This window comes from Mixophyes fleayi, chromosome 6 (assembly GCF_038048845.1).
Source record: "Mixophyes fleayi isolate aMixFle1 chromosome 6, aMixFle1.hap1, whole genome shotgun sequence".
In the NCBI taxonomy this organism is placed as follows: domain Eukaryota; kingdom Metazoa; phylum Chordata; class Amphibia; order Anura; family Limnodynastidae; genus Mixophyes; species Mixophyes fleayi.
In genome coordinates, this window is record NC_134407.1 from 205,784,903 (window position 1) to 205,797,259 (window position 12,357).

The window sequence follows — 12,357 nt, forward strand, 5'->3', positions numbered from 1 at the left end:
AACCATTGCAATTATATTTTTTTTTATATACATACATATGTAGGGGAAGTCTTTATCATAAGTTTTGCAAGGTTTTACAGTACATATTATGTCCTAAGCTGATAGATACAGACATTAATAGTTTGTAAGCGCTGCGAGCAAGGCCGACTGTCTGTTAACACCCAGTTTTGTTCCGTTAATGTGTTTGTTCCAAATTATAAACCATGCAGAGTATGTTGGCATTATATAAATAAATGTTAATAATAAATAGTCATTACAGACATATTTCACTGTGACATATTAAAGGACATTTTCCTACTATAGGCTGTGTGAAATATCCCAAATAATAGGAATATTTTATTATTTAACTACATTTTGAGGGGGGGTTCTGGAGGTCTTGGTTATATTTTTACAATTTCACTGTATTTATCAGACGATATTTTGGCATTTTATTTCTTGGGGAAATTTTCTTTTTTACCAGTATTTCTGAGTAAAAAATTCATTATTTCATTGTATTTACATGTAAAATGTTCTTATTTAGCTGTATCTATGAGGGATATATATGGTCTCACTATACTTGTGATGGATATCTATTGTTTCACTATATTTCTATGGAAAATATTCTTATTTAGCTGTAATTCTAAGAGATACATATGGTCTCATTGTATTTCTGAGAGATATATATGGTCTGACTGTATTTATGAGGGATACATATGGTCTCACTGTATTTCTGAGGTATATATATGGTATAACTGTATTTATGAGGGATACATATGGTCTTATTGTATTTCTATGAAAACATCCTTATTTAGCTGTATTTCTGATGTATATATATTGTATAACTGTATTTATGAGGGATACATATGGTCTTATTGTATTTCTGAGGTATATATGGTCTAACTGTATTTCTGAGGGATACATATGGTCTCACTGTATTTCTATGAAAACATCCTTATTTAGCTGTATTTCTGAGGTATATATGGTCTAACTGTATTTATGAGGGATACATATGGTCTCACTGTATTTCTGAGGTATATATATGGTATAACTGTATTTATGAGGGATACATATGGTCTCACTGTATTTCTATGAAAACATCCTTATTTAGCTGTATTTCTGAGGTATATATATTGTATAACTGTATTTATGAGGGATACATATGGTCTTATTGTATTTCTGAGGGATACATATGGTCTCACTGTATTTCTGAGGTATATATATATATTGTATAACTGTATTTGTGAGGGATACATATGGCTTCATTGTATTTCTGAGGGATACATATGGTCTCATTGTATTTCGGATGGATATCTATGGTCAAACTATATTTCTGAGGCTGTGTGTCCCAGTATCACTGTGTGGGGGGGGGGACAGGCTGTGTGTCCCGGTATCACCGTGTATAGGGGACAGGCTGTGTCACTGTCACACGGTGAGCAGTTTGTTGTTGTTGTTGTGACCGTTGGTGCTGTGAGCGCGGGCCGGCCACGCTCTGCACAGAACAAACCCCTCCTATCCACATTGCAGGCCCAGGCCGCTCTCCTCTACAACCAAACCTCCTGTCCCCGCTACAACCTAACCGCCTTAGCTCCACCCACCGCTGTCATTAACGGCTGCTCAGCACGCCTCAACCTAACGCTAAGTCCCGCCCTGCAATGACCTCTTCCCAGTCTCCACAGGTCTCAACCGAACCGCCACGCCCTCAGCCGCTATCAGTGACGTCTCCCCCCCCAGACGGCTCCTCCTATTGGCTGCCGCCCGTCGGCTGCGTGCGCTTCAGGGTAGGCTGCGCCTCCCCCTTTCCTTTTCTCTCGCTGGCCGCCGCCGCCGGTCCCCGGAGCTCCCGTCACCCGCCCCGGGCGTTGCGTCCGTCCTTCCACCTCCCCGTGTGCAGATAAGATGGCGGCGGTGGTGATGAGCGGCGGGGTGTCGGTGGTGGCCCGGCTGGAGGGCCGCGAGTTTGAGTACCTGATGAAGAAGCGATCGGTGACCATAGGCCGCAACTCGTCGCAGGGCTCGGTGGACGTGAGCATGGGTCACTCCAGCTTCATCTCCCGCCGCCACCTGGAGATCTTCACCGCCGGGGATGAGGAGGGCGGGGGAGAGTTCTACCTCCGCTGTCTGGGCAAGAACGGGGTCTTCGTGGACGGCGTGTTTCAGAGGAGGGGGGCTCCCCCGCTACAGCTCCCCCGAGTGTGAGTACAGGGGAGGGGGACGTGACACTCGTGCTGTATGTAAGCAGAGGGGGAGGGGAGCCGATGACAGGAGGGCGGACAGCTGAGGGAGGGGGCACATGGGAGGGGGGGGGGAATTGTCAGTATACTGTAAGAGGGGGCACATGGGGGGGGGGTTGTCAGTATACTGTAAGAGGGGGCACATGGGGGGGGGGTTGTCAGTATACTGTAAGAGGGGGCACATGGGGGGGGGTTGTCAGTATACTGTAAGAGGGGGCACATGGGGGGGTTGTCAGTATACTGTAGGACGGGGCACATGGGGGATTGACAGTATGATGTAGGGGGGGAAGGGGTGTACTGTACAGGGTCATATAGACAGCATAGGAGGAATCAGTCAGTGACAGTATACTGTGGGAGGGGGCACATGGGGGATCAGTGGCAGTATACTGTAGGAGGGGGGAGATCAGTGGCAGTATACTGTAGGAGGGGGGAGATCAGTTGCAGTATACTGTAGGAGGGGGGAGATCAGTGGCTGTATACTGTAGGAGAGAGCACATGGGGGGGATCAGTGGCTGTATACTGTAGGAGAGAGCACATGGGGGGGGGATCAGTGGCTGTATACTGTAGGAGGGGGGATCAGTGACAGTATACTGTAGGAGGGGGGATCAGTGACAGTATACTGTAGGAGGGGGGATCAGTGACAGTATACTGTAGGAGGGGGGATCAGTGACAGTATACTGTAGGAGGGGGGATCAATGACAGTATACTGTAGGAGGGGGATCAGTGACAGTATACTGTAGGAGGGGGGATCAGTGGCAGTATACTGTAGGAGGGGACGGGACATCAGTGGCAGTATACTGTAGGAGGGGACGGGACATCAGTGGCAGTATACTGTAGGGGGGGGACGGGACATCAGTGGCAGTATACTGTAGGGGGGGGACGGGACATCAGTGGCAGTATACTGTAGGGGGGGGGACGGGACATCAGTGGCAGTATACTGTAGGGGGGACGGGACATCAGTGGCAGTATACTGTAGGGGGGGACGGGACATCAGTGGCAGTATACTGTTGGGGGGGACGGGACATCAGTGGCAGTATACTGTAGGGGGGGGACATCAGTGGCAGTATACTGTAGGAGGGGGGGACATCAGTGGCATTATACTGTAGGAGGGGGGGAATCAGTGGCAGTATACTGTAGGAGGGGGGAATCAGTGGCAGTATACTGTAGGATGGGGGGAATCAGTGGCAGTATACTGTAGGAGGGGGTAATCAGTGACAGTATACTGTAGGAGGGGGTAATCAGTGGCAGTATACTGTAGGAGGGGGTAATCAGTGGCAGTATACTGTAGGCTGGGGGCAATCAGTGGCAGTATACTGTAGGCTGGGGGCAATCAGTGGCAGTATACTGTAGGCTGGGGGCAATCAGTGGCAGTATACTGTAGGCTGGGGGCAATCAGTGGCAGTATACTGTAGGCTGGGGGCAATCAGTGGCAGTATACTGTAGGCTGGGGGCAATCAGTGGCAGTATACTGTAGGCTGGGGGGAATCAGTGGCAGTATACTGTAGGCTGGGGGGAATCAGTGGCAGTATACTGTAGGCTGGGGGGAATCAGTGGCAGTATACTGTAGGCTGGGGGGGAATCAGTGGCAGTATACTGTAGGCTGGGGGGGAATCAGTGGCAGTATACTGTAGGCTGGGGGGGAATCAGTGGCAGTATACTGTAGGCTGGGGGAATCAGTGGCAGTATACTGTAGGCTGGGGGAATCAGTGGCAGTATACTGTAGGCTGGGGGGAATCAGTGGCAGTATACTGTAGGCTGGGGGGGAATCAGTGTCTATATGTAATAGGAGAGGGAAGGAGTGTACTGTAATGGGATTATATAGTAAATGTGAGGATTGTGGGGTAGCTGGTGATATAGAATAGGAGACAATGTTTAGTCTGGGAGTGTATATAAATATGGAGGAGTGTGTACACTGTTGTCTTGGGTTGTAGAATGAAACCGCTGATGCAAAGTTGCTATAATGGGGAGGGGGCTGTAGAGGAAAATGAAAGAGTTGATGTTGTGAGGAAACGGTATAGACAACTAGATAGAGAAGGGGTCTGATAGGTAACAGGGACTAGAAGAAAATGTATTATGTATTTGAAAACGTGTACTTAATAAATATTAATTTTCAGTTTAATGTATGGTGGTAATTTTTAAAATCTACTGCTTAGCATGTATTTGATTGTATATGGAATCGATAGTGTCTTCAGTGTTTGAGAGGTGGATTGTTTAATTATTTTTTACTAGACATAGCAAGAGGTTAATGTTTTATTGGCAGTTCTTTCCATTAAGGGCTTTGCTGGAATGATTACACTGTAGGGGTACTCCTGCTGGTGTTGGTGCTAGGTAAATGGCATTCAGGAGTCTATCCAGTTCAGAAACACGTGGCTTCTAGTTATTCATATGTGTAGAAATCGAGTAACCTGACGCTATAGAAGGAAGGAAGCAAACCATACAAAATGGGATTTGTTTTGCTTCTGTTGTGATGTTTAGTGTTCCTTGTTAATCTGTATGTCCCTATCTTCTGTAAACATTCAACTGTCAGACATCTATGGCCTTGCAGTTGTGCAGATAGAGGGTATTATGCCATTAACACAAGCCCTGTCATGTCTGTTTCATAAGTCCTTGACAATTTGAGGAAAAGTTTCTGGTTTTATCATGTCTGCATTGCTGTTTTTGGGCTTATCCTTAGGGGTTGAGCTTGGTGAAGCATTTTTTCGGATCTCTACAAGTTCACACGTCGCCAAAACATAAGCATTCATTGACTGCATCACATGGTGATGGATAGTAGTCAATGTTTACAATTTCCTCTCCCATGATGCTTTGTGTTCTGCCTCTGTTATATTATTATGTATATCTAGAAGTTCACACATCATTGTGTCATGTTTGTTCTTGCCTTGTGTTTAGGTTTCTGACAGCATACATGAATGTTTTACGAATGTCACCTGCTGTATTGCGCTATAGGGATTATTGCATTTGAGGACATTGGTGTGCATTATACCGTGTGTGCTGAAATAGACTATTGATACATATGTTGTACCAAAAAAGATGTGTTTTTTTTTTTTTATTAAATTTGTTTAATGAAAGATATTAAATTCTTTCAAATGTACATTTGTTCAGTATTTTAATACAAAGAATGAAACTTTTTTGTTAAATATTTGTCTGAAATGATTAGACGTTGAAGAAAAATCTGCTTTAACTTTGAGGTAAAAATTTGAAGTGAGCAGACGCTTAGGAAAATCAAAATTTTAGTAGTATGTTTTTTGTTGTTTTTGTTTATGTTTAGCCATTTTTTTTGTGGTGGTTCTGTTGCCTAAAAGTAGCATGTGCCACGGAGGCCTATTCTGGCGCTCGACCCAAGGATCACTGTCCTATCTGGCCACTCACGTTGGCCCATCAGTACAGGAATATGTGTACATCCTTTAGTAACTCCATATAATGATCACTTTTAGTGCCCATGACTTAAACCAGCAGGTGGATGCTGGATGGAGCTGGCTGCAATTTTGGGAAGGTGCTGACACAATGCAATTTTCGTCACAGATTAAGCTGGAAAATGTAATTGTATACACTGTTTCTAAAGCTGGCTGACGTGAGGGCTAATAAGTCAGTTCAGTTAGCGAAGCTGCACACGTTCTCTTTAGAGCTGAATGTTTACATTCTGTAATGTAAACTCTGCTAACAAACCCCACATTTCCTGCACATAACTCATTTCTCTCCCACAGGCCGGTCTGCAGCCCAGCTTATGTTGTAACACATGTTCTAGTTTCTCAGTGGTGTAGTTAGAAGTGTTATTTATTGGATGCTTGCTTGAAGGTTTTTCTTTTCTTTTTTTGGCATCCTTTGTTGCGACCAAAAGTATACATATAAATATTTTATGAATTATGTGAAATTTGTGTGGATTCTCCTAGATTAGTATGGGCAGCAACACAAATATTGCATTCTAAAAAGTACTGTAATGGTACAATTAATATAGTGACTTCAGGGCCTCAAGATTGTGTATATTATCCTCTAGAACAGGGTTTGTCAACCTTTTTTCTATCAGTGTGCCGGCTAAAATCTAGTCAGGCATAGGTGTGCCAGTTGCGAATATTATATTAATAGTAATGGCAAAAACGTTCATGTTATCCCACACAGTAGTGCCCCCACTTTGTATTATGCCACATGGTTGAGCCCCAAATTCATATCATGGCACGTAGCTGTGCCCACAAATCATATTGTACCAATTAGATGTGCTCAACTTGCTGCTCTTACTTACCTTTTGGAGAGACGTCTTCGTTCAGAAACCCGGGAGCTGCTTCAGCAAATCAGCCCATGTGCAGAAGCTCCGTTTCGGCCGCAATTGGCTGCTTCACTAAATCTGCTTCAGCGCCGGCGCGCCAGACAGAAGTGGACGGGGGCTGCCGACCTCTGCGCTAGAATGTCACATGGCTATATTTAAGTAAATTGTTCCCTGCAATTTATATATTGATTTGCATGTGTCCTTTTTCTACACGAAAGCACTTTATATTGGGTGCTTGTTGCTTTAGTAATTGGTATAATGTGTATTTTTAACTAGTTTTCTATTTCCAAACTACTCACTGTTGGGGGTTCGTCGTTTTTTTTGTTTTTGCATGTATTTTTCACACTAGGTAAGGTGAGTCTGTTTCCATTTGCATTTTTAGTTGCAAGGGTAAAGGCATCTGAAATACCACAGGTATGTGCCAATACTGCATGAACAAAACTTGCTGAAGAGAAGAGTGAACTGAATTCAGCTGAGTTTTTTTTGTTTTGTATTTTTGCTTCTCATAAAATAAAAAATTACAAATGACAGCACTCTTTCTTATTTCTGTATATTCCCCTCATGCTAGGTCACTGACTTGGATCTTTATATAAATTGTTCCGTTAGCAGTGTTATCGCCTTCAGCATAGGCTTATTTTGTTTGTTTGATCCTCTTTCTTTTGAATTTTATTACATTTAGCTTAAAAAAAAAAAGGTCATTGCCATTTTTATGGGATTGCCCTGGCTGTGATTGTACACATCACGTTACCACCTGCAATGATGGATAAAATCAAATATACATACATACATACATACATACATACATACATACATACATACATACATACATACACACACACACACACACACTTTAGGCGCATTTAACTAGGCTCAGAACACTCATTGTGTTCATTCTTCAAAACTATGGAGACACTGACTCACGGATGAAGTGGTTGGTGTTAGAACAACAACCTTTAGCCAATCAAGTTGTTAGACCGTTAATGGCAGCATAGAGTTTTGCTGCTCAACCAACTCCTCTTATTTTCTGTGTATGGGCAAGTTTGTACTAAGAAACACGCAGCCAGTCTGAGTATCCACATTTTAAGAGCATTGATCTGATGCTGCTCTCATACTGGTAATGAAAGATTTTTGTGTTAAATGCACCTCCCTGTAAAACTTAAATTCAATACATCCAATTTGTTGACAAATTACTCCTACTTTCCACATGCACTTCTTTTATAAATGCATCATTTTAACACTTGTTACTGTGCCCTGATTAATGTTAGTGTGTGAGATGCTACGTAAGTAATGGTTTATTTAATAAGAGAGTTTTCATGTGTTCTGAGAGAACATCATTTTAATTGCTAATACTGTGTCAAGACGCGCTTGGGAAGGTGCCCGCCGAGTCGCTGTTTGATTCTCACTCTCTTCTGTGTAGAAGGTATGTGTCCCTTTCTTTAGCTTGCCTTGGCTGCTCTGCAGGTTTCATAGAGTGCTTGCTGGCCATCATTTATTTGTGCTATGAAAACAAACTCACGTTACACATGAGTCATAACGTAAGGTACGTTATTTCCTTGCAGTTTTGTCTTACTTTCTGTGGTTTAGTGGTAAAACTTTTCGTACACATTAGACTGACTTACCAATAATTGTTCAAATGTTCTCTGTTCCATTATTACCTGAATATAGCATGAGTTTGTAAAGATGATGGTAGTCTGGGCTCTTAAATTTAACCTCCCTTATTTATTACCATACAAGTTGGCAGTTGGCTTCAACCTCTGGTTGTGTTGTGTGGAATCTTTGTTTAACTTTAGAGCTCTTTGCAAAACCGCGGCACCCTTTACGGCTGAAGAAAAGCTAGTTGTGCTTTTATATGTTTTGTCCAGCATAAGACAGCATTAAAAAATGTAATGTTTGCAGGCCGTCCTACCCGTTGAAGTATAACTTTCTGTTTTTTTTGGTGAAATCTATGCATACTGTTCCTAGAGGCTGTATGTGTTTGCAGTACATGTGACCTATTTCTTTCTCTGCTGATTTGTATAATGATTTATAAGATCATGTTTTGCTGTTGTGTGAAAGCACGCTGCAGACACGCACTGATTTAACCAGTATATAGAGATTAAACAATGAATGCCCCATCTTATTTGCTCTTCGACCTTCCTGTAATCAGACAGTACAAAGCAGTATGCGGCATAATGAACCTACAATACAAATTGGCTTGCAAAAAAAAGCTGATAATGACCTTCACATGATCTATATAGTGTGTTAAATTTTCAGGAGCTTATCAGAAATGAGCTTATTGAAGGTGGGATTGCAAGGGAAGATATATTTACCACTTAAACTATTAAGGCTTATTCGCTCTTATCTGTTCTTATTGTACTTTTCACACACAAATGCATTGAAAATAGGACGAATAAGAGTCAATGGTCCGTTCCCATCATTGCATGTATCATTCTGGAACACAGCGTGCCCTAGTTCTGATATGTTAACACACAAGTACTATAGCTTGTGCTAGTATAACGCATAGGACATGCATCGCTAAACATGTGATTTTTGGCCATCCTCCTGTTTACATGTATGGGTCCTTTTAAAGATATTGTTGCCGGCCTCTTTCAGCCACCAATAGTCAAAGTGAGTGATGGTGAACTCCACTGTATTGTGTATGTAAATACATTGCTAAACATCTGATAATGTGGTAACTGTATCTTTAATCAACTTTCTATTAACAGCATCGAACCATTACAAACAGGAAACATATGAACATCCTACACAGAGGATGAATGCAAAGAAAGTGCAATATGTTTATAAAACCAGAACACTAGTAAATGCTGATCTGTAATAAGTAAAAAAGGAAATTGTAGGAACCATTTCAATGCTGTTTCCCCCCCCCCCCCCCTATTTTAAACAAGGGAGAATAAAAGGGGGTGGAAGTGGGGAGGGTGTTACCTCTGACCTTGAGAACTGTGAGCTAAAGCTAGAAGTCTACAGGTGGCATGTTACATTGAGTCCAGGTTGGCCATGTTTTATAAAAAGCATGCAAATTCTTCAAGATCTTCTCAGTTCCTGAGGGACCGTATAGCTGTATTATCCCAGAGCTAGCAATTATTCAGGTGGCCACACAAATTTCATTTAATCTGAACACTGATGGGAGATTTGGTCTGTATGTTACCTTGTGAATTTTTAAGACAACTTTGATCCAATGATCCTATCGCAGCAAAAGGGCACTATCTGATGTTACATGAGGCTCAAGACAGAAAACACTATACAAATAATTTAAGATACATCCATTCCTATATTTACTAGTAATATGTGCATATTTTCCACTGTTCCACAATATTTATTTTTGTTGACCTGAGGCTGCCATTATGTTTTTACTGTGAGTAAATAATAGAAAAAAAAAATCAATGATGGCAGAAATGTTTTTTTTTCTTCTTCTAATTGTTGTATTAATTGATAAGTATACAGGTAAAGGAAAGGAATACTGATAACACATCTGTGACTAGGCATTGAGTCTCGTATAAATATGGCTATGTGCAGTGATGAACTTCTGCATCATTCTCTGAGCAAAGAGCTGCTCAGGCCTTCGAGGAAAAGCTAAAGTGATAAAGCTCACCCTATAGCAGGGGTAGGCAACCTGCGGCTCTCCAGGTGTTGTGAAACTACAAATCCCAGCATGCCTTGCCACCTATCTGCTGGTTATCTACTGGCAAAGCATGCTGGGACTTGTAGTTTCACAACACCTGGAGAGCCGCAGGTTGCCTACCCCTGCCCTATAGCATATCCAGTTTCCTAGCGTTAGGAGGCTTTTCTCTTTCTTTGTTGTCCAGAAAACATATATGTATGTATTTTGGGTGAAGAGCCCTGTTTACATCAGAGGCTTCGTTTATCACCCTTGTCTGTGTTTGAGGCTGTTTTTAGCTGGCCTGTACATAACAGCTTATTTGTCAGTCACTGTGATTCATATCAGTGCCAACAGGAAGCTGTGAGTAGTGTGCAGAGCTGTAAAGAAGCAATCTCCTCTGTGCTCCCTCTTAGATAAAGATGCAGGCAGCTTACATGTGCTTATATGGAAGCTGATGTTTACACCTAAAACACACAGCATACAAGATGAGGGTCTGTATTACAGCGTTCAGGAAGCACATGTTCGCTGTCTGATTAAACAAGTTTATATATTAAACCCTGTGTATTAATGAGCCGTATAATATGCATGACATAGCATGTTTTCTGACCAATCACTTTGCTGGTAATTCCAGTTTTTTTTAAAAGAAAATTGAAGGTCTCTTGCATCACTTTGCAGCACAGCAGAAGCGTTGAGGTCTCCTAGGGAACAGATGGAGCCGTACAGGCTTATTGATTTATTTTACACAAGGTCTATGATTTGTAATAAGTCTTACAATTGTATTTTTGTATTTCATTTTTTATAATCTATAAATCTTTTTCTAAACCAGCAGCCTTCTATGGATTGCACAATAAGTGCAACATGTTTCTTGGTGTTTGTGGTGTAAGAGTGGATAAAGTACTAAATTACACGTTCATACTGAAGTATATAGGTAAACCCAAATAATGTCACCTCTCCTGTGTCCATACACCTCTCCTGTGTATGTCGCCTTTCCTTAATGTCTCCTGTATTCCTAAATCTGTTGTGTCCCCTGTTTTTGTTTGCATCTTCCATGTGCCCCCTTCTTTATCCCAGGTAACTCTCCTCTCACTCCCCACCTGTTCTTCTTTGTGCCAGTTGCTTTCTTCTCTCTGCCGTACTTGCCCCCGTGCCTCTCCCTCCTCCACTCTTGCCCCCTGCTTCGGTCTGTCTATACAGGGAAATGAACAGTTTTTAACTGACCCACAAGTTGGGTCAGATATTGTGTTTCCAGTGTTTAGGAGAAAGAATTCAAAATTAGTGCCTGTCACTCCTATGATTGTACCAACAAGTCACACCCTGCACGGCAACTTTCATACATACCCGAGATTCCAGGTGTCCTCCAGACTAACTCATTACCTGTATGCTTGATCACGCTTAACACGGTAACACACACTCGGCCACAGGATCCTTTACGTCTAATCGCATGCTCACCCGCTCTGCAAGCTTATTGCCTGCTTCCAGAAGATGTGTGCAGCTTCAGACGATGGTGATAAGTAGTGCCGGTGTGTCATACTGTAGGGTGTATCATAACACTTGGACCACTGCTTATTTGTAAGTATTTAGAGAAATACTTGTAGATGTTCCACTAATTGTCTGCAGCTCCAGTGTCCAATAATATACATTAATAAACAGAAGCGTTTCCTGGAAAGAAACGAGCAAGTAACATGATATAAAGTAGTAAGGAAAATCCTTATATTCGCACTTCCTACCTATTTAAAATGTTATACATACCCAGTCAGGCCTATTGATAGTTGGGTTTTTTTTTTTGTCTGTTTTGTTTGCTGTTTTTTGAGAGATCCATTATAATGAAAGCTTATTTGTAAAACCCAACAGTAGTACCCATAATGCTTGGGTGATTCTGTCTCCAGTATGTCCTCCATGGTAAACAGAAGTGGAACTGTACCATAACTATAGTGGATATGTTTTATTACACCATAGCACTTTATACCCGTAGTGATCATTTTTGAATATTCAGAGAAAACAGTGGTCTCTGTGCAGATTGGTTTATTACTATTAAATAGATAAAATGAAAGCTTACCTGGGTATAGATTCTATATTTCTGTGGCGATATAAGCTAAACAGACTTCTGAGACGAAGAATACAGAAAGTTGTAATATATTTTAAAAATATATGGTTATAGGTTATCCCTAAAATAATTTTACTCGCATGAATGCTACAGAAAGTTCTATTTAAGCTGTTTCTATGAAAAGATGACAACATGCTGCATTGAATCGTGACGCTTTCCTTTTAATCAGATGTATCCTCAAAGC

General features: G+C 41.8%; 1 protein-coding gene across 5 annotated transcripts in view; it reads left to right on the forward strand.

Moving 5' to 3' along the window:
• The first annotated feature begins 1,746 nt into the window (after nucleotides 1-1,746).
• The window catches only part of FOXK2 (forkhead box K2), a 52,857-nt gene continuing 42,246 nt past the window's right edge, over nucleotides 1,747-12,357 (forward strand). For all 5 annotated transcript variants that reach the window (XM_075178167.1, XM_075178168.1, XM_075178170.1 and 2 more), the window contains exon 1: nucleotides 1,747-2,171. In XM_075178167.1, the coding sequence (XP_075034268.1) occupies nucleotides 1,876-2,171 (296 nt within the window). In that variant the 5' untranslated portion in view covers nucleotides 1,747-1,875. The remainder of the gene's footprint in view (nucleotides 2,172-12,357) is intronic.